The sequence below is a fragment of the Xiphophorus couchianus genome, chromosome 18 (assembly GCF_001444195.1).
Source record: "Xiphophorus couchianus chromosome 18, X_couchianus-1.0, whole genome shotgun sequence".
Taxonomy (NCBI): Eukaryota; Metazoa; Chordata; class Actinopteri; order Cyprinodontiformes; family Poeciliidae; genus Xiphophorus; species Xiphophorus couchianus.
Window position 1 is genome coordinate 20,995,723 of NC_040245.1, and position 21,361 is coordinate 21,017,083.

The window sequence follows — 21,361 nt, forward strand, 5'->3', positions numbered from 1 at the left end:
GCAGAGAAGCAAAGCATAGCCTAAAATAACTTTAGAAACACTCACATTAACACTTTGCTGATTTGTTAGATTCTTTAAAAGATCTAAACCTAGCACAGTGAATAGCAATTTACACTTCTCCAACCAATGTTAACAGACTGCAGCTGTGTGCTTACAATAGCAGTGAGGAAGGCTTCCCAACATTCTCGCTGATGAGCGAGGTTTTGACAAATTACTTCATCTTTTGCCAGAAAGCCGATGGCTGATATGAGTAATGTAAGGACCTGTTGATTAGATTTGCTGATACTTCCCTGTAAAAGAATTAGGTAATCCCATTTAATTTTTACTCAGATAACTATATATAAAATGAAATTTAAGACTGCAACATCTTACCAGTATTGTCTTGAGTGGAATAACAACAAAATCTGTCGACATATTTCTCAGCTTCAACCGAAATCTGCAACAAAACAAGAACATTTCTAGCATTGATCTTTTTCTGACAATGGCTGTCTTTGTCATTGTGAAGTCTTCTCCATGACTTTGAAAGCCATCATCATGGCCATAACAGCACATTTTTCTATTGGTCTTTTGTGGTATCCTAATATTTAGACAGTTTTTAATAATATATTACTCTGTTTGTAGTGAATCTACAATAATTAGTGACTTTCGCTGTTTGTACTGAATTACTGAACTTAGCAAGTCTAATTAATGAGATGCACCTGTAAACCTAATCCCCTAAAAACTGCCTATGTTAAAATCTTTATAAATAAGAACTCTATTGCATAAAGATCACCATTCGAATAGAAAGTGTTCTGTTTTTCTTTTCTTTTTTTTTCGATAAGCTTTCTCCACAACAAAAACCATCGACAAAATACCTACATTGACTCAGCTCAAGTTCTACAATGGAGGGGACATTTCTTTGGATACACATTTTATTAAAACCCTCTCTGAGCTACAGAGAAGGAAAATTGATCCACCCATTTTACGGCGTGACAGCTCGACTTATTTCCTGCTGTGTTTGAGAGGATGAGATGTGCTTTCATGTCTGTTTCCAGCAGATCCCAGAGAGAGAAACAAGTTGAGAATGGCTTCTGTCTTTATGTGACATTAACACTTAGATGGCACTTGTTGATTTATTAAAAATGCCACACACTGTGTTCCTTTAAGGACTGCTTCCTTCAGCGAAACAATTTTAAAATGCAGCACAAGGATATAGTTTGTGCAGAAAAACAACTGACTCTGCTTTTTCTAAATATCTGAGATTGCATTGTCAGTATGAGAATTAAGCCAGAGACATCTGATGAGATGTGTAGCATTATTACCCATCTTCAGCAGCAAAGGTTTCCAGAATACAGCCTGCTGTGATCCCCTGCTGCCGCTTTGGTTCAGAGATGCACCTCATGAGGTTTCTCACTAACCTTTAAAGAGATAAAGAGACAGGGGAGCATACCAAATAATATCTATCCGATATGCAGGTCTCCATAATTAATGTAAAGGGAATTTGCAGGTAATTTTAATGATTGTGAATTTAAATAAAAGTTCAACTAATTATTCCTCCTTCTTTGAAAATCTAATTAGATGGCAAAGTACATACAATGAAAAACCAATAAACAACCAAGCACTGTTATTAAAAAAACAACAGAAAACTTCTTGGAAGGGTAGGAAGTATGCAGTACAAAAGCTGGCAATGGTGAACATGTAGCCCAAGGCGAACCTTAATTTCCTTTCACAGACATCTGAACTGGCCCTGCACTCCATCTTTGTTTTGTATACAACAAACACCGTGGCGAGAGGTGTCAACTGATAACAAAAACAAAAGTCTTACATGTGCAGGTCTAGGTTGTCGATGGCCAAACGTCTGCCATACAAAGTGTTTGAGTACAAACTCAGTAATTCCAGGCATTCCTTCACAACTTCAGCATGGTCTGACGTTAACAGCTGCACAACAGACTGTCTAGCAAGTGGATATTTCATCAGGATCTTCTGGTTTTCTTGAACTGTCAAGAGAAATAAAAATAAATAAACCTGGATGAGAAATGAGTTTGCCAAAACTGACACTTTCTGAATTCGGTTGCATAAACATGATAACGCAGCTACATCGGGTGTGCTTCACCTGGAGCAAACCAATCACATTATTTTGTCTCAGTTATCTCCCAGGCTAAACTTTTCAGTTTTGAAAACTTTAAATTGTATGAAATATTTATAGTATAATAATTATTTAGTTCTGCAAACATAATATCATGTAAAATATCACATGGTTTACATTCAATAAACTTGAAGTAGAATCCTCTGTGGAAACATAAAATAAACAGATGAAAAAAATTGCCGACTTCCACTTTCAGGGTTTGTGCATGCAGAATTGGACTTAAACAATTCTGCATGCACATGCCATTTTAAAGATATAAAAGGGTAATGTTATAATGCCACTTTAACATATTTAAATTCTGAGATGGAAAGTAAAGCCACCACAATATCCAGGAATAGGGGACAGGTCATAACTATTGAACATCTATCGCTCATTACAATTCTCTGAGACCCCTCAGCTAGAAATTATTTCATTTAATCTTTATATGTAATCAGTGTGGATTTAATCAAATGTTATGGGTGCACATCTTTAGTTTGTAATCTTAACTCACAATGGAAATACTGTAAAATAGACAGAAAAAGTAAGGTTCCAGGAAAACAGTTCTGGAAACATGTGACCTCACATAGCTGAAATGTGGCTTCAATTATTCATTGGCATTGACATGCCAACATGCATATAAATAGCCAAACTGAGTACAAAACAGGAAGCACCACATAGAAACAAATAATGACTTCACTAAACACTGAAAAGCTGAGAAATCACAGCAAATTACATAATAATATTTGTATTTCCAATTTATTTAGAGCAATGGAAACTTTGGGCACCTACCATTTTCATGACAAACGATCCTCCAAAGTCTCAATACTGAAATGCACAACTCTTGGCTGAGTAGGTCATCTGTTTCCTGCAACAAGCAGCTGTGAAGAAGACAACTAATATTTCAAGTATTCTTTCTTATGATTAAATTAGCTAATAAAAATTACTTTCAGTCTGGGAAACTCTTACAGAAAGAGTTTCCCAAACTGGAAAACTGTTCTGGAAACATGTGACCTCAATGTGAAACACCGCCAATGAAACTTAAGTTACTGTACCAGTTTCCACTGAATATCTAATCATTGTGGACATTTTTAACATTATGGCAGTGACAGATCATGGTATAGCTGGAAAAATATTGAATGTGGTCTCATTTGTTATGTTTTGATTGGTTTTGACTGGTGTATCTCCCTAACATCAGCATTCTCCCTGACAAATTGAAGCTAAAATTAACCCGACATTTTTTTTATTTTTTGCGCTTTCTACCGCTTTGTACTTCCCGGACACTGTGTTCCAACGTGATTCATGACAGTGCTAATAATGACAACATGGAGAGCAGTGACAAGTTAATAATATCCTTAGTGATCTGTCATGAGGGACTAATAATTCTTATCTTGTCCAAAACACTCCCACTTTCTAGGACAAAAACACGTGGCCTTTCCTCAGTGCAGCACTCAGCTCCATCTCCTGAGTGATCATCTTTTATTTTTTGGGCTATTACACAAACAGCTGGAAAGAGACAGAGGGGAAGGTGAATGATCTTTCTAGTTTAGGCCATCATTGTTTCTGTATGTCCCAATCTCTCTGTCCATCTGTCAAAGCTCCAATGAGAATTGAGGGTTACCTCTCCCAGTGGTCTCCTTACCACTTCAGCACGTCATTGCTGCTGATGATACTAAAGCCATTGTTCAGTCTGAAGAGAGTCTTTCCTGTACCTGTTAGAAGAGAAGAGCAGATAGCAAAGGAAGACAGAAAACCATTCATTAGCCAGAGGTAGAGAGGCTTTACAGAAACACAACACTTTTCTCCTTGTTTGGTTTACCTTGCTCACTAGATGAGATTCAATGGTGGAAAAGAAAAGGAGTATGTAAATTGTGTGCAGTATACAACTAGTGTCCAAAAAGTAGAGGACAGAGCACTTCAACGGGAAAACTTGTGAGCTGTAGAAGCATTTTGATGATAGTGAGTCACATGGTTTGATATATTAATGTCAGCAATGATTAAAAGAGAGAATTCAGATAAAAAATGGCTAGCCCCACTTACAGCAAGACCTCAAGGTTATAATAATTTAACCAAAAAAAGAGGGTGTGCTTTTGCCAGCGTTCAAGGGTTTGCTCATTAAAAAGATACAAGCGTTCCTCTTTAAAAAAAAAAGAAAAATGTGCTTTGTTCAGGAATTTAAAATGTGAAGATTCAACAAGCATTACAATCAATGAGTTTGCTTTGGCCATTGGTGCTATGGTCAATTATTGATCACGCCTCTATCATATTTAAAAACGGCTTTCTTTTAACCATTCAAGGTCACAGTTTCAAGAGCTGAATATAATTTGTTGTTTATCTTTTTATTCAGCTGACAGCCTAAAGTTATTGTTCAACAAAAAACATAACTTATCTGAAGATGAGCAGGAATTTTAAAAATGAAACGCAGTCTGCCTGTTAATGTTTCCAGTTACCTACACACTAAAAATCAACTAAATGATATTGAAAATTAAAATATTACATCAGAACAATAAAGTGTAGCAGAATACAAAAACATTATGAAAAGTATGTTTAATGCCCGCTTAAAGGTTGTGATTGTTAAAAGTTGCATTTAATCAAATTAAGGACATACAGGTAAAAGCCAGTAAATTAGAATATTTTGAAAAACTTGATTTATTACAGTAATTGCATTCAAAAGGTGTAACTTGTACATTATATTTATTCATTGCACACAGACTGATGCATTCAAATGTTTATTTCATTTAATTTTGATGATTTGAAGTGGCAACAAATGAAAATCCAAAATTCCGTGTGTCACAAAATTAGAATATTACTTAAGGCTAATACAAAAAAGGGATTTTTTAGAAATGTTGGCCAACTGAAAAGTATGAAAATGAAAAATATGAGCATGTACAATACTCAATACTTGGTTGGAGCTCCTTTTGCCTCAATTACTGCATTAATGCGGCGTGGCATGGAGTCGATGAGTTTCTGGCACTGCTCAGGTGTTATGAGAGCCCAGGTTGCTCTGATAGTGGCCTTCAACTCTTCTGCGTTTTTGGGTCTGGCATTCTGCATCTTCCTTTTCACAATACCCCACAGATTTTCTATGGGGCTAAGGTCAGGGGAGTTGGCTGGCCAATTTAGAACAGAAATACCATGGTCCGTAAACCAGGCACGGGTAGATTTTGCGCTGTGTGCAGGCGCCAAGTCCTGTTGGAACCTGAAATCTCCATCTCCATAGAGCAGGTCAGCAGCAGGAAGCATGAAGTGCTCTAAAACTTGCTGGTAGACGGCTGCGTTGACCCTGGATCTCAGGAAACAGAGTGGACCAACACCAGCAGATGACATGGCACCCCAAACCATCACTGATGGTGGAAACTTTACACTAGACTTCAGGCAATGTGGATCCTGTGCCTCTCCTGTCTTCCTCCAGACTCTGGGACCTCGATTTCCAAAGGAAATGCAAAATTTGCTTTCGTCAGAAAACATGACTTTGGACCACTCAGCAGCAGTCCAGCTCTTTTTTTCCTTAGCCCAGGTGAGACGCTTTTCGCGCTGTTTCTTGGTCAACAGTGGCTTGACACGAGGTATGCGGCAGTTGAAACCCATGTCTTTCAAGCGTCTCTTGGTGGTGGATCTTGAAGCACTGACTCCAGCAGCTGTCCACTTCTTGTGAATCTCCCCCACATTTTTGAATGGGTTTTTTTTCACAATCTTGACTAGGGCGCGGTGATCCCTATCGCTTGTACACTTTTTCTGACCACAGTTTTTCCTTCCCTTTGCCTCTCTATTAATGTGTTTGGACACAGAGCTCTGAGAACAGCCAGCCTCTTCAGCAATAACCTTTTGTGTCTTTCCCTCCTTATGCAATGTGTCGATGGTCGCCTTTTGGACAGCTGTCAAATCTGAAGTCTTCCCCATGTTTGTGTAGGCTTCAGAACTGGACTGAGAGACCATTTAAAGCCCTTTGCAGGTGTTTTGAGTTAATCAGCTGATTAGTTTGTGGCACCAGGTGTCTTCAAAATTTAACCCTTACACAATATTCTAATTTTGTGACACACGGAATTTTGGATTTTCATTTGTTGCCACTTCAAATCATCAAAATTAAATGAAATAAACATTTGAATGCATCAGTCTGTGTGCAATGAATAAATATGATGTACAAGTTACACCTTTTGAATGCAATTACTGAAATAAATCAAGTTTTTCAAAATATTCTAATTTACTGGCTTTTACCTGTATTTCAATGTTCTTCTTATTCAGTTTTTTCCTTTGTGTCTTTTTAACTGGCTGGTAAGATTTTACACCCCCTTTTCTGCTATTATTTTAGGCTAAAAGAAACAGCAAATGGATTGAACCATTTAAGCAGGTTAATGAGCGGAAGGTATAGGCTCAATAAGATTAGAGGGAAAACAGACTTGCACAAAGCCCGAGGAGCACTCACAGTCAGTAACTGCCTGTGACAGGCTCTCCAATCCTCCACAGTAATAGAGGGGCATCTGGCCGGGCCTAGACAGCTTCTCCAGCAGCTGGGGAACCGCTGTGGCCTTTCTCTCTCCTTCGTCAAGTTGTTTCTTTGCATCCGTCTCCTGGCTATCTTTTTCCTCTTCTAAATCTACCAGGTCCAAATATTCTACAAAGGGGGATAAAAAGACACAGGAAAGAGAAAGTTATACATCAATTATGATGGAAGTTGCACTATTACATTTATACACATCTTCTCTTATTGGAGGATATAGTTATCGATTTTCAAGTTCTTTGAAACGTTTCGCATTTAACATGACAGTGAGATGAAATGTAGTCCCGGAGAAAACTTTGTATTTGCTAATCTCACTAGTTTGAAATCCACACTGGGTCAAAAGATGCATAGAAATTCAAATAAATGCATGCATCCCCAATTATAGTTAGTTAAATTTCTTATCAGAAATGCTAATAATTTAATTGAATTGGTTGACCTCCAGCCACAAAACCAGCCTTTAAGAATGAACCACACTTGAAACCGTGGCCATTCCAGGAGATAAGTCTTAGCTGCTTCATGCAATCCAAAGGGGCTGTTTTAGATGTGTGGGATTATTGCCTCATTGGAATTCTCATTGTGTTCAGGTTTCAACAGTTGGACCCTTAGATAAAAAGGAACTGGTTGTAATGTCTAGGACCAACAAAGGAATCAAGAAATTTGTCTCAATTTCGAAAGCTAAATATTCAATATTGACTAAAATTTGCAGGTTTTAAAGTGGACAACCCAGTTGTCCATTTCTACCTCCCCAGAAAGAAATAAAGTCTGATTAGAGATGCCATCATGAGTTAATTAAACTAAAGAAAACTGTCCAGCATGGTGGTTAGAGCACCAGGCTATGGGGCTTTTTCACTGCTATTAAGAGGGGCAGCAAAAAAAACCCAGAAACAGTAAATGACCTTTCAATAAACCTGATTGAAAATTTCAGAAACTTTGCCTAAAACATCAGTCATTGCCCAACTAATTTTAAAGAAAAGCCACATTCGTGCCAAAAACTTGTTGACAGCAACAAAACAACTTCCAGAGGAAACTTATTCCAAATACTAGTGAAGATGTATGTTTAATTTGTCTTAGTATGTATATTTTTGATTCTGTGTAGTTTGGAAAAATCTTCTTGCCTTAAGGTTATTGATATTATTCACTTCATCCATAAAGCCATAAAGTTCTTGATATTCATACCAATGATCAATGGAAGAAACATTTCATTTAGTTGACCACTAAATATTGCTTATTCAATGTATTTGTGAGCTAGATGACTTACTAATCTTCAGGACATAGTAAGATTATTGAATGAAAGGTGAACAAACTTTCAAAACTAATTTCAGTTTAGAGCTATCTTCTATTTAAGCCTCTATTTTATAAAGTAGATTTTACCTATTTAATTTAAAACAATTGGTATCACCTTTTACCACGTTTTCCTTTCCAGGTTCAATCTCCAGTATCTTTTCAAAGCAGCTTCTTGCCTGAAACAAAGGAAAATCTCATAATTAAATATATCTTGTGCATTGCTGGCGTCCTCAAGACATCTCAGCAAGACTGACACAGAGTAAAGAGACAAAATAGTCACAATTATCTTCCAAATAGGTCATGTAAATTTTTCACATTGTTAAAATTAGATATCAGCTTGTTTGGTAATGAAGGGCTAAAATGATTACGACATTAGATGCCAGAGAAGATATTGACTAAATTAAAATCAGATAAAACTCAGATTACATACAATGTTTTCATTCTTGGGAATTTTTATGAAAATGATTTTTTACTTGAGACATTCAACGACTACAACTTGGCCTTGTCACTGGTATGTCTGCATGACATATGTCTACTTAGAGCAACTATTAAAGTGATGGGATGCGACTGGATGTAATGAGGGATAATTATGCTCACCTCATTATATTTCTTCAAACCCAGGTATGCTTTCCCCATATGTACATAAGCTTTTATGCATCTTTCATTACACTGAGGTGGCAGAGAAAATTATCATTAGAGGTTATTCATCGGAAACATATGAACAATTCATGTTTGAACACCAATTGCTCTACCATAAAATAGGAATATATCCACATTCAGATTTGACAATAAAAATAATGAATTAATGTAACATATACTTATCTGTTTATTGGAATTAAATTGTTTTTGAAAAGTAGTACAGCACAGTCTTAAAGAATCCGTCAATTCAATTTAGTTTTTTCATAAAGCTCCAATTTACAACAAATGTCATCTCAAGAAATGTACCAAAAAAAAGTCATTTCAATTCAATCACACATATATTCAAATTAATCATACTTATCAAACAGTGCATTAAGCTCAGTTTGTTATTATAAATAGCTCAAAAAGGTTTTCTGTCTAAGGAAACCCAGCAGATTCCATTGAGTCATTGACTTGCAGCATTCACTCTTCCTCGACTGAGTGCCAATTATATGTTATTTAACATTTTCTTTATTTGTTTAACATTATTAGTTTGCAGTTTTTGTATAAACAGGTATTAAATACCTGTGAAAAACCAAAGCACAACATGTCTGAATTTCTTGCCATAATTATACCTTCAAGGCCCACTCGCAGTCCATGATGGCTTCTTTATATCTTTCAAGCTTGATGTAAGCCTGGAGAAATCACAACATTGAGAAGACGGCAAATGAAAAACCAAAACGCACAAAAACAGAGACGGTTATTGTCGTCGCAGTGTTTGGTCAGAAACAGAGCATCATTTTCAAAGTTGTTAATCTTGAGAAGCTGCTTTGTCGTTAAAACATGTACTTCCGATGAAAATGTAAAATAGCAGAAGTTATATAAGTTTTCTAACTATTTTGTCCTTACTTTTGCTTCTTTTTTTTAATCTTATGTGGTGCCAAATTCCAGACATCAATGCCTGAGAGTCAGGGGACATCATGGACAGGTTGCCAATCCATCAAAGATACTCAGATTCAAACCTAAGTGCAATTTGGAGATGCCAATTAACCTAATAAGACTATTTCTAGAGTATGAAAAGAAGCCAAGGGGGAAAAAATAACTCCATGCAGAAAGCCCCCTGCTCAGAATTAGACCCCTTAACCAGCTTGCTGCAATATAACAGTATTAAGGTAACTTCATAATCCCACAGCCAGTTCTGCTAACATAGGAAAAACAACTTTGAACATGCTCAGAAGACTTCTTTGACATAATCCTCTATCTTTGTGCTGCAGAGATAGAAGTCGGGTAGATTTATCCAAACACTGGGTCAACAACAGTGCCCCAGTTGGTTGGATTAGAGAACGATCCTCATCTTTCTTGACATCTCCCCCAGGAGAGGAAATAAGAAAAGGTTGGAAGTTGAAATTACCCAGAACAATTATCAATGGGCTGTGTTAGCATATATGCAGAAGATATATTTTAAGGCTTAATACTTACTTGTGCTCTGTTGGTGTAGAGTGGCTGCATGTCCCTAAGTACAGCCAATCCATCACTGTAACACTTCACTGCGGTTTCATAATCTTCTTGGGCATAAGCTTCATTCCCCTTATTTTTTAGAGCTGCAGTAATTCAAGCAGAGAAACATTAATAAAGACGTTACAGTAAACTCAAAAGAGTGACAACAAGACAACACCAGATGTAGGGAGGACAAAAACATACCAGTTGCCTCCTTCAGTTTAACCATTCTCTTTCTTCCCCTCTCTTCGGCATCTCTCGCCATAATCTTCATGAAATGTTCTTAATAGAAAGAGCAACGTAAAAGACAATTCAAATATTAGATAGTTTTGTTCAGGTTTAAAGAAAAACTTGCAACGGTGATAAATACAGCCAGCACACACATTTTGACTGAACCAAATCGAGTTATATGCTAAGGCTCTCAGTTACTTTAAGAGAGACTGAAAAGAACAGCTGGCGAACAAAGATATTCATTGTGTTTTTCACTTTAAACACATCAGGCTGTTATAATACTGCAAAGAAAGAGTTCAGATGTGACGTCTTTGCCGGCTCCAGTATAGAATCTGTATTTTCTTTCTTATCATGAATTCAGAGTACGGTGGGTTCACTCCTTAAATTACATTCATTGAAGAGTTTTCCTTTGCTGAGACTAAATGCAAACTTCTAATGCAAAGTTAATTTAACAGTGTTACCTCGGTGATATATTTTTTTCTAAGCTGGTGTGGTTCTCCTCAACAGCTTAGAGAAGATCTGCAATTCCATTTTTCTGAACTTGTGTTTTTGTTTCTTGGTTTTTCTAGTTTCTAGTTAAAAGAACTTTTGACCCAAACTGCCCAAAATAAATTTCAAAATTGGACACTGTCTACAACTGTTGAATAATGTACAGCTTTCTTCTGTCTAATGCTCAATGTTGAATTGGTAGCTTTAACACTTTGCTCTCATGATTCCACAATTATTGACTTTATTTATCTACAATGATACCAGCTTAGAAAAATGAGAATATTGCATTCAGTGTTTTTCAAAGAAAACTTCCAGTGCTCATAATGTTTTGTTACTCACCTTGACTGCTAGTATTTGAACTCTGAAGAAAAAAGAACGAAAAATGATTAGCAAAATTAAAATATAGTTTTCCCATTATATTTTCTAAAATGAAAGATACTTGGTAGGCAGCTTAACACAACAATGGTGCATGGTATTTTGATGCTTGAGAAACACCGAAAACAAGTAAAAACGAAGACAGAGACACTCAGTGACAAAAAATAAAACAGAAAAGGAGAGGGAGTGAAATTCTGTGCTGCTGACTTTGTGGTAGAGATATTTCTTTTTTACCGTAGAAGGCTGAATGAGTGGGCTTGTGTTGACTGTAGTCTTGTTGACTTTTGTCCTGCAAGGTTCATCCAAGGTAGTAATTAAGGTATCTGCTTTTGCTACGGCTTTTTGCTGCACTCCAATGTCAGAGGACTGGAAATCTTCCAATAACTGACCTAAAAAAGAAAACACTTTTAATCATTTACTTTTTTCAACCCTTTAAATCCTACCATTATGAAGGTGTGCCTGAGCTTTGTTTTTACATTTTTCGATGCTGCAGAGCCATTTTTTGGAGCATTTCAATGATCAATACATCAGTGCAATCCTTATATCCAGATCTTTCATAATTTCTATGTTATTAATCCAGAACAACTAAATAAAATGCTAAAAACGGCAGAAAATCACAAAAACATTTTATTTGTTTTATAATTTTTTAATTTAAGCTTGTAATATTTATGAAAACGAAATCATTTCATATGCTTTTTGTATCAAGAAATATCGTACGGATTAAGATTTGCACTTACATAATAGCACAAAATCACATCAGCTAAAGATCATCCCAAGAGCTTTTACTTTTGGCACAAAAGGTCTCCATGTAAAATAGGCAAGGGGCAATTAAAAAATAATTAAGGGGCACAATGTAAAAAGAGTAAATACAAAAAAATGAACTAGTTACATGGAAATCTAACCCATATATTTCTATTCTGCGTTAGTGCACTTTCACAATTTCAATGATTTTCTTCATACTTTATTGTTATTCTACAAAACAATAATTTTGTGATGATAAGAAATTTAGATGAGCATAATAGCCCTTTATCTTAACATGGAGTCATGTGCTGCGACTCAGTTAACTTCAGCGTCATTACCCACCCTACTACATTTTGTTTAGAAAGCTACTTACAGTTAAAATGAATATAATGGTTATTAAAATATGAAAATACCGATTTCAGGATGGGGGGAGAATGAGCTAGGTTTTTATTTTTTTTAGATTTAAACCTAAAAAATGATCAATATAAGCATACAGCTCTAAAATAGTCGAATAGTGGTTATTAAACTTAGAATGCAAGAAAGTCGAACAATTGGAAAACTCATGAAAGAACCATTACACTGGTATATTGTTTCCACGTTTTTGTTAATATTTCCATATTTTTGTTAAAGTTACCATCGTGGTAAACGTGAACTAACAGTCCTTCATAAAAGGAGGTTTTAGGAGCTATGCGTACCTATTTTGTCAACGTTGCTCAGAAATCTGTCCAGGTCCTCGGAATTCTCCATCATTGTCTTGGACTTCAAACCCTGAATTTAATAGGCTATATTATTAAGTACTATTTTTGCATCGAAGCGGCGAACACACAACTTCAGGTTTTAGCATTGGGTTACCATAGTGACGCGGAGGCGTTTACGGTCATCCGTTACTTCAGCTCTCTCGGTTGTAGCAAACAATTCGTAGTGTTGGCTATGAAGATTAAGCAAGCAACATTTTATCATTATTTCTCATAAATACAAAGATAATATGTCAAAAAATATATTTTTATCTTCTACCCTGCACATCACTGAATGTTCATATGAGACGAACATCGTCGAAATCCATTTCTTGTTTTTCTTGTTCTGTACTGCCACCTTGTGGCTAAAAGCGCATCATCCATGCAAATTATGAGAATTTGCATTTTGTTTTATTATAAACGGACATTGAGAGTTGCTATTCTATTGATATTTTCATCTTCAGCACGCTGTTTTTTGTTTGTTTGTTTGTTTGTTTTGTTTTGTTCTCACTGCATAACTGGATACGTTTACAAAAACGGGTGAAAACTTAGGTCTGTTTCTTTTGAAAGGATATTTATTTCACAAAATTTTCAAATCCAAATACCAAATTCTATGTGACATGAATCCAACCAGATTCTAATTTTTAAAAAATATTAATTATTATTCAGAATAACTGAAAAGTTATTTTCAGTGTCTAAATTTAGACACTAAAACTCAGCTAACTATTTCTTTTCTTTGGTAATTTAAATCTAGTATTTATTTATTTACTTGTAGTGCTAAGTGAAATTTGTAGATTTTTTTTGTTTGTTTTAAATTAGAAGTATAATAGTGATTCAAATAACATCACACATAGCTGAATAATAAATATATTTTTTAAAATGTATAAATAACATAAGGTTTTCTAGTTTGCACTGGGTGCACTGAGAGAGGCAGAGGAGCCTGAATTTTTTCACAGGTTATCTGTCTCATATCTTGTCGTGAAGTGGTGACAGTTTCAACAAATATGTAAAAGAATATTTTTTGTTAAAGTTACATGCTGCAGCTTCCATGTGAACTCATGTTTCATCATAAGGTCTCCAGCTCATCATCTGGCAGACAGTCTGATCTCCTCTCCCCTGGAGACTTTCCAAACCAGTTATCAGAAATTCATCAGAAGAATTATAATGAATAATTGATATTAATAATTATTATTAAACTTAGAATAATCTCTATTCTAAGTGGTTATTCTAAGTTTGTCCACCTGAGAAAGTCTCAAATAGATGAGAAGGTATCAGGTGGAGCGTAAGTTCACTTAAGTTCACTGACACCTTATTAATTCTTTATGTTGTGTACAGTGACCAGATCTATCAACAGAGTTTCAACACATTGTGCAATTATGAAAACATTTTGTTTAATCTGATGTCTAAGACTGTTTCCCCCTGAAACCATCCATCCTGAGTTGAATGAACAGCTGCGACCAAACTCTATTGGTTATGGTGTTGTCACCAAAATGAATAAGGACCTTCTTGTGTCAAGGGCATCCAGAGCTCTTTTTTTTTTAGGATACTTTGAGAAATTAAAAATTACTGTAATCTTTATATCTATGGAAATTTGAAAGAGGCATTTCTTGTGCATCTCGAAGATTCTGCCACGTTCCAGGAAGAGGAACGATGACGCATCTTTTATGGCTTATGGTCAATAGACACAGAGGGTATTAAATAATTTTCTCTCTAAGTATTGATACACGTCCCTCTAGAACACACCCCCAGGAATCTCATGGATTAAAGGATGTGGATCGTGTCCTGCGCCAGCCATCGCATCTAGATATCAACGAACCAACCAGGACAGAGGAACTTACCAAACAGACAGAAAAAATGGAAACTGGTCAGACTCTCAGAGCGCCAAGTGCTAACTCTGCTGCTCCATCCTACTTTGGATGGTCCATTTTTAACACTGTGGGCTGCTGTATGCCTCTTGGGGTTGCTGCTCTTATTTACTCTAACAAGGTAGGAAACTTTTCACTAGAATAACTCTTTAATTTGTTCAGACGTTTTTGCTTTCAAATAAAAAACAAACACAAAAACTATTCTGAACAGCATAACATATGTTGCAGCACACCATTATATGCAAAGTGAAATTTGGATTACTTTTATTACACCACAGAGTAAACTCATTTCATGGTTGATCCTGTATCTCTGTCACATAACCAGTATATGTTATTACAGTTAGACATTATATTACTGTTTACAATTTGCAGATTCAATGTCTTTCAGTGCTAAATCAATGTATTAATTAATTTTTATTTTCAAATGACACTAATTATAGCAATTGTTTCGTAAAGGTAACAGAAGCCACTGCTGCTGGAGACACAGTTACTGCTGCTAAAGCATCCAGGACAGCCAAGATCTTGAACATATCCTCAACTGTCATTACACTAATCATTATCACTGTGATGACTGTAAATCTTATTATCTTCTTAAGTTGATCAAGAACTGATTAACTAGATGGTTATGCTTAGGGTATAGCCTAACCTCATGTACTCATTTTAATCATTCATGTGCTTTTTGTTGAATGTGTCTTTGGAACAAACTTCCAGAAAACTGTAATACAGCTGAAACACTGACTTTCTTTAAATCTCGACTAAAAACCCACCTGTTTAGGATTGTATTTGAAATGTAATCAATTACAAATGTAATGATGGAACTTGACTTAATGTCGTGTTTTGATTGTTGATTCTATGTTGCATTGTGTTTCTGTGTTTGATATGATGTAAAGCACTGTGAAATGCCTTGCTGCTGAAATGTGCTATACAAATAAAATTTGATTGATTGATTGATTTACAAATCATTAAAACAAGAAAAAATATATGTATTATCCAAAAAGCAGAGAAAAATATTGAAGTAAAGCTAGAATTCAGATTAAATGCATTTTGCAACAAACAATCTCAAAATACATCAAAAAACATTAAAAGACCGTATAAAAGACTTCACTGGGATATCAAAATCATCCTGGTTTGATTAAACGTATATTTAAGATTCAGTTTAGAGTTCATATACACCTATGGGAATGGGTGTTTTGAGCTTTTTAGAACCCATCCAAACTTTCTCTTTGAAAAAAAGAATAAAGCATACATAGTTCATATTTTTATAAAAATCAAGTTTCTTTTTTAATTTTCCTACTGGGACGGTTATTTGTGTCCAAAAATGATCCATTTCACCCAAATATTTGCACTCAGATTCAATTAAACTGGTTAGGATTAAACAAGAACATGCTGAAATATCTATGGCACTGTCCACAGTAAAGGCAGTCCTTTGTTCAAATTAAGTTAAAACTTGCAGCTATTAATTTGGACAAGAACAGCTATTCATTTCAAGATTTATAAATTTTTCATTCCTAATACACAAGGTTAAATCTTTTTTTCCCCTTGCATTAAACAAAACTCACACCAGTTTAAAGCATATGAACTATTGACATAGAGTCACTTGCAGGCCTAAGAATATTGTCTATTTTGGAGATAAATGTTACTGACAAATAAATAAAAAGTTAAGTTAATCTATCCACAAAGACTGGGAGTATGTTTGGAGGAATTAAAGTAACACTTTAACTATTATTGCTTTTGAACCAAAAGAGTGAAATAATAAAGAATCCTTCATCACTTTAAACTAATCTGTACATAGCTGGACATATTTGGCTATTCTAACAGAACAATAACCTCAAACGCCAATAGAAATCAGCTTTGGAAAAGAGCCTATAAAGAAAATATGTACAATGTTTAAAAGTTAGATCTGTATTAGACAACCAAATAATTAAAATGACAGCTACCATTTCTGACATTAACAGTCTTCATATTCAGGCAGTATAATCTCAGGACCTTGTTGATAGCAACAAAACCTACATGGTTTCTCTGAAAATTGGTGAAAGAAATTCACAGTAGAGATGTACTTTGTAAATTTCAGTCTGTATTAATAACTTGAGTTTGTATAAATTAGAAAAAAAAATCACTTGTTATTATTCATTTAAATGATCAGTACCCTTAATTACTAGCCTCGTGTAGTCCACACCAAACATCCCAATACATGCTGATAATGAGAATGTGTACATTTCTGACAGGAATTGTATCTTTACTCTAACTGGCCAATAAAAACAATTAGTAAACAGTTTTTTTAAATATGTTTGTTCCAACTTAATTAACAAAAACATATTGATATTTGTTATGTAAATAAGTTCTCTTAGTTTTATGATACAAATGGAAACAGTACAACTGACATGAGTAACCCTGGTAAAGTGTAATTTAGGTTGATCAAACAAGTAATAAAATGAAATCCTTTTACATTTACAACCACAGAGTCGAACCAAAGTGCTATAGAATATGACCGTTAATAAGAAGGAACACAGATGTAGAACACACAGAGCAGAAGACTCCAGAACAAAAGCTGTGAGATTGAAAAGGCTATAACAGGTAGAAGTCCAAGAAAAAAACAATGCCAGTGGCAAGTAAATAAATGAAATTAAGTTCATTATAATTGACCTAGGTTTAAACAATATGATTAGCTGAATAAAAGTGAAATACCTGTGAGGAACTGTTTTTGCCTTTCAGAAATATATTCATGTTAGTATGAGACATTTGGTTGTGATTTTACATTCAGCCAAATGAAGTGTAACAATCACTATCATTAAACTGTATATATTCTTTAGCTTGTTGGGTTTACAAAATTAGCTCAAACTGAAATGTGGATGAAGTCAACAAAGAGTCCTCTAGCATCGTCAGTGGGATTTCCTGTTCCTGAAGTCAAACAAGGTAACATTGTCTAACATAAACCACATCATGCAGGAATCACTTGTGGAGCCTGAGGCCCTGTTTACATGACAATGATCCAATGAAAATGTAATTTTTGTTTCGTTTCTGTTAACACATTTACATGAAGACGTTCTAATTACAATCTTTGTTTACACAGTAACGGTACACATCGAAAAGGTGTAATGCTCTCGCCACGCCACTAGTCGTTGCTAGGTTCTTTGAAACTAAGTGCGCATGTGTTTTTAAAAAATAAAATTCGCGTTTCCCCATCAGATAATATACAAGAGGTAATCAGGGAACACGAGCTGGGAGCAATCAGGACAGACAAGACGACACAGAAACTAACTACATTAGTTTGCACTAATCCACAGTTTTTAAGCCTGGAGCTGAGGGCTAAAGGAGGCCAGACAAGGCACCTGTGTTTATTCTGGACTTCAATAGCAAAAATGTCTCCACCTGCTTTTTGAAAGTCAATAGTTTCACTACAGTGCAAGGACAACAGAAGAGAGCTGCCTGAAATACCAGAACCAAGTGTGTGGGGTTACCAACTGATTGTGACCATTTGACCTTAGTGCATGGGAAGAATGGAGTTTCAGCATATCAGCAATATTTTTGAGGGATTGTTTAAGTAGGCCCACAAGCGTGAAGACTAAAATTTTAAAATTAATTCTGAAATTTACTGGAATCCATGGAAAAGAAGCCAACATTCAAATAATATCCAATCTTCTACTGGTAAAAGTCTTGCTGCAGCATTTTGCATGGTCTGAAGGTGATCCAAAGCTGATTAAAACAGCTTATGGAAAAATTAAGAGATAAAACCATTGACAATCATCTCAAGTTCTGCTTTTGACAGGCAGAACTTGAACTCGCTCTGACATCGAACTAGCACAAAGGACACTCAAATTTCTGAAATTTGGTTTATCAGAAAAGCCTAAAAAGTTGACATTTGAAATCACTTCCCATCACCACTCTCCAGCAATCTTGGGATTTGTTTTGAGTCCACCCGATCCTTTGATTACCATATCAACCATCACAACAACATGCTAAAAGTTCAGAAAATAGACTTTGGCTCATCAGCCATTCAGCAGTTTTCCACGTAACATAGCCAATAAGATAATGATCGCATGTTTCTATTACAGTGCCCAGAAAATGTATTCAGTTTTTTGACAAACATGTTCTGCACCCTGTGGGAGATCAATTCACACCTCCACCCACAGGAGAGACTGAGCACAACTGCTTTAGCCACAGCAAAGAGAGTTTAAGTAGGGCAATGTGTGAGTAACACAGACCTGTGCATTTACTCTCAGTAAGGACAGTTATTTATGGCATTTTTCTGTTTTTTGAGTGTTTCATCCTGACTACATGTTGAGGGATGAAGTACTTATCAAATAAAGAAAATTCTAATTGTAACGTAAAAAGGTGAACATTTAGCTATTTCTTTACTACGCTGGATGAAAATATAGTTTGTGGGACATTTTTAGAAACTGAACGGGTTGTGGTGGAATTTTTGTATTGACAGCCCATAAGACAACAGTATCCTTTAAATTTAAAATATGCTTTTCTAGCAGAGATGTTTTGAAGATGGTGCTTAAAAGATGTGTGAAATATTGATTATTGATACTGGACAATAAAAAAACAGCATGGTTAAGTAATGTTGATACTGAGTAAAACATTTTAAATGGATTTTAATCATTTAAGAACTCTAAATGTTGCAAATTACTTTCCAAAAGGCATTGAAGTTGTCCGGGGGTGTTTATATTTTAGAGCTTTCCTCTACATCTGCTACCATATGGGGGGATGGGGGCGGGGGGGGGGGATGTCTTGTCACATAACCACAGTAAGTTCCTGTTCTTATTTAACCACACCCATAAAGCATAAAAGCACCAGCACCACCTCCTCAAATGACAGATTTAAAATATAAGCCAATATATCACACCTGCAGAATCCACTGAAAGGCCAAGCAATCATGCCAGAATCTCAGACCAGTGTTGCCCCAACCTACCGTGGTTGGTCTATTTTCAACATTATATGCTGCTGTTTGCCTCTTGGAGCTTGTGCACTGTATTACTCCGGTAAGGTAGGTAATCCTTCAACAGCATCAAAATGAATGTTGCTCAAACCTTTGTCCTTTATACCTCTACCTTTAAGACAATTATTTACATCTTATGTAATATCTTTTAAACTATATGTTTCTCACTGATGATGGAACATCTCCTTTATTGTAGTCATAAGTCATACAGTTTTTATGAATGCCAATGCATTGATGATTTTGTACCTAAATGTGACACGACTGGTGCAAATAGCAAAGATTTCACATTATTTTTTATCTCCTCTTCATTGATGCAATTATCCATGAATATGTAAGTGATTGTAATCACTGTTGATTCCTAAGGTAAAAACTGCAAATGAAGCTGGAGACACCATTGCAGCTCAGGACGCATCAAAAACGGCAATGACCCTGAATATCATCTCCCTCATCTGTGGACTTATTCTCATCCCCATCGTCCTCTATTACCAATTCCAAGATCTGAAGCATCACTAACTTGTCACTGCAAATATCTTCCTCTCCTCCACCGGAAGTTGAAAGCAACATACGTAAATGACTGATCTTATCTACATCTGTCAACCTGAATGCTGTCAAAAATATTCTTTGGTACATTGTTTCACCCTCAATTGTAAAATCATTTAAAGTTTGTTAACACAGAAAACAGCATCGTTTAACTTTGTTCGGTGCTGGTTAAAAATAAAGAAAACTTGAAACGGCGCTGAGTTGTGCAACTTTTGTTTTCAGGGTTCTCTGTCAAAGTTGGGTTAATAGCAAAAATCAGCTGAAATAAAACCGGGATTCAAGCAGTAAATAAATATACACAGTTCCTCCAAAATGCATTTTCCTTCTTGAAGATTTGTTAATTTCTCTTTGTTGTCAAACTTAAATTTTTCAAATAATCAAACTAATTGTAATATGAGACAGGAAAAATCTGAGTGAACAAATAAATGAGTTTTTAAAAATGTTTTTATTTAAAAGGAGAAAAAAACAGTCAAAATAAACCTGATAAATTGTGAATAAATTGTGAAGCTGATTTCCATCTTGAACACATGCCCATGTTTTTTTTTTAAACAAGCCACTAGAACAAATAACTTGAATAGTACCTGTTTGACAAAATAAAAATAAGCTAAAATACCTTACGAAGCAGCGCATCTTGGCCAAATTCAGAGAAATTACTGTGGAACAATGTCTTCCAGCCAGGATTAATTTCCAAAACATTACAAGACTTTTATTTTAACAGAACGGCACCGGAAACTCAGCTGAAGTGGAGGATGTATCAGAAACAGCCAAGACTTCCCCCGCTTCTTACCTTCTTTACTCACAAGCCTGGCAACAGCAGAATTACTATAGAATAAATTAGTGGAGTGGCCTCTATTTATTTATTTTTACATAATTCACAATATCGGTGAAGGAGGTGGAGTGGAATCCATTTTTTACAGATTTATTGAGCAGTGTTAGAATTACAGTTCAACTCTCAGGTTTTTCCATATCAATGTAAAACAAGAATAACTTGTTCTGTACATTCCAACTTTATTACTTACATACAGTATATATTAACCTTGTTTAACACATTCCTTTCATTACAGCATTGCATTTAAATGTGTATTACAAACAGCTTCTCTGGGTCGAATTCCTCACACTCTGAGAACTGAAGTGTGTTCTCCTAACCCACACATTAGAAGTAAAATAAATAAATGTACTTAATCTTGTCAAACATTCAGCAACATTCAGCAGTTTTGCAGTGTAAAATAAGGGTAATAATATATACTTCTAAATAATATACAAACATGGAAAATGTATACGTGCAGTCTGTGAGGTGTTGATTCATACCTCCTCCCACAAGAGTTACAGAGAAGCAAGGAAAAAAATGTTTTTAACCACAACTAAGAAGATTTAAGTAGAGCAAAGCTAGTGTGAAAAAAATAACTGAAATATACAGTATTCAACATTGGCTCACTATTACTGCCA

The 21,361-nt window shown here is 35.4% G+C and overlaps 1 protein-coding gene and 1 long non-coding RNA gene across 4 annotated transcripts in view; one reads left to right on the forward strand and one right to left on the reverse strand.

The window, feature by feature from the left end:
• The window catches only part of ttc12 (tetratricopeptide repeat domain 12), a 38,071-nt gene extending 25,361 nt beyond the window's left edge, over nt 1–12,710 (reverse strand). For 2 of the 3 annotated variants that reach the window (XR_003598988.1, XR_003598989.1), the window contains exons 1-15: nt 12,530–12,710; nt 11,328–11,482; nt 11,058–11,079; nt 10,203–10,280; nt 9,981–10,102; nt 9,137–9,196; nt 8,481–8,552; nt 7,999–8,059; nt 6,525–6,713; nt 3,744–3,813; nt 2,894–2,982; nt 1,805–1,976; nt 1,302–1,397; nt 373–436; nt 156–290 (exon numbers count right to left, since the gene is read on the reverse strand). Coding sequence is in view for 1 of the 3 variants with exons in the window: in XM_028044550.1 (XP_027900351.1) it covers nt 156–290; nt 373–436; nt 1,302–1,397; nt 1,805–1,976; nt 2,894–2,982; nt 3,744–3,813; nt 6,525–6,713; nt 7,999–8,059; nt 8,481–8,552; nt 9,137–9,196; nt 9,981–10,102; nt 10,203–10,280; nt 11,058–11,079; nt 11,328–11,482; nt 12,530–12,584 (1,440 nt within the window). In the remaining 2 variants the exon portion in view is untranslated. The remainder of the gene's footprint in view (nt 1–155; nt 291–372; nt 437–1,301; nt 1,398–1,804; nt 1,977–2,893; nt 2,983–3,743; nt 3,814–6,524; nt 6,714–7,998; nt 8,060–8,480; nt 8,553–9,136; nt 9,197–9,980; nt 10,103–10,202; nt 10,281–11,057; nt 11,080–11,327; nt 11,483–12,529) is intronic. The other variant, XM_028044550.1, reaches the window with a different exon arrangement.
• Nucleotides 12,711–19,249: 6,539 nt separating this feature from the next.
• LOC114161402 (uncharacterized) lies at nt 19,250–20,110 on the forward strand. Its single transcript, XR_003599016.1, has 2 exons — nt 19,250–19,423; nt 19,739–20,110. It is a non-coding gene; the product is annotated as an uncharacterized LOC114161402 (long non-coding RNA).
• The last annotated feature ends 1,251 nt before the right edge of the window (nt 20,111–21,361 follow it).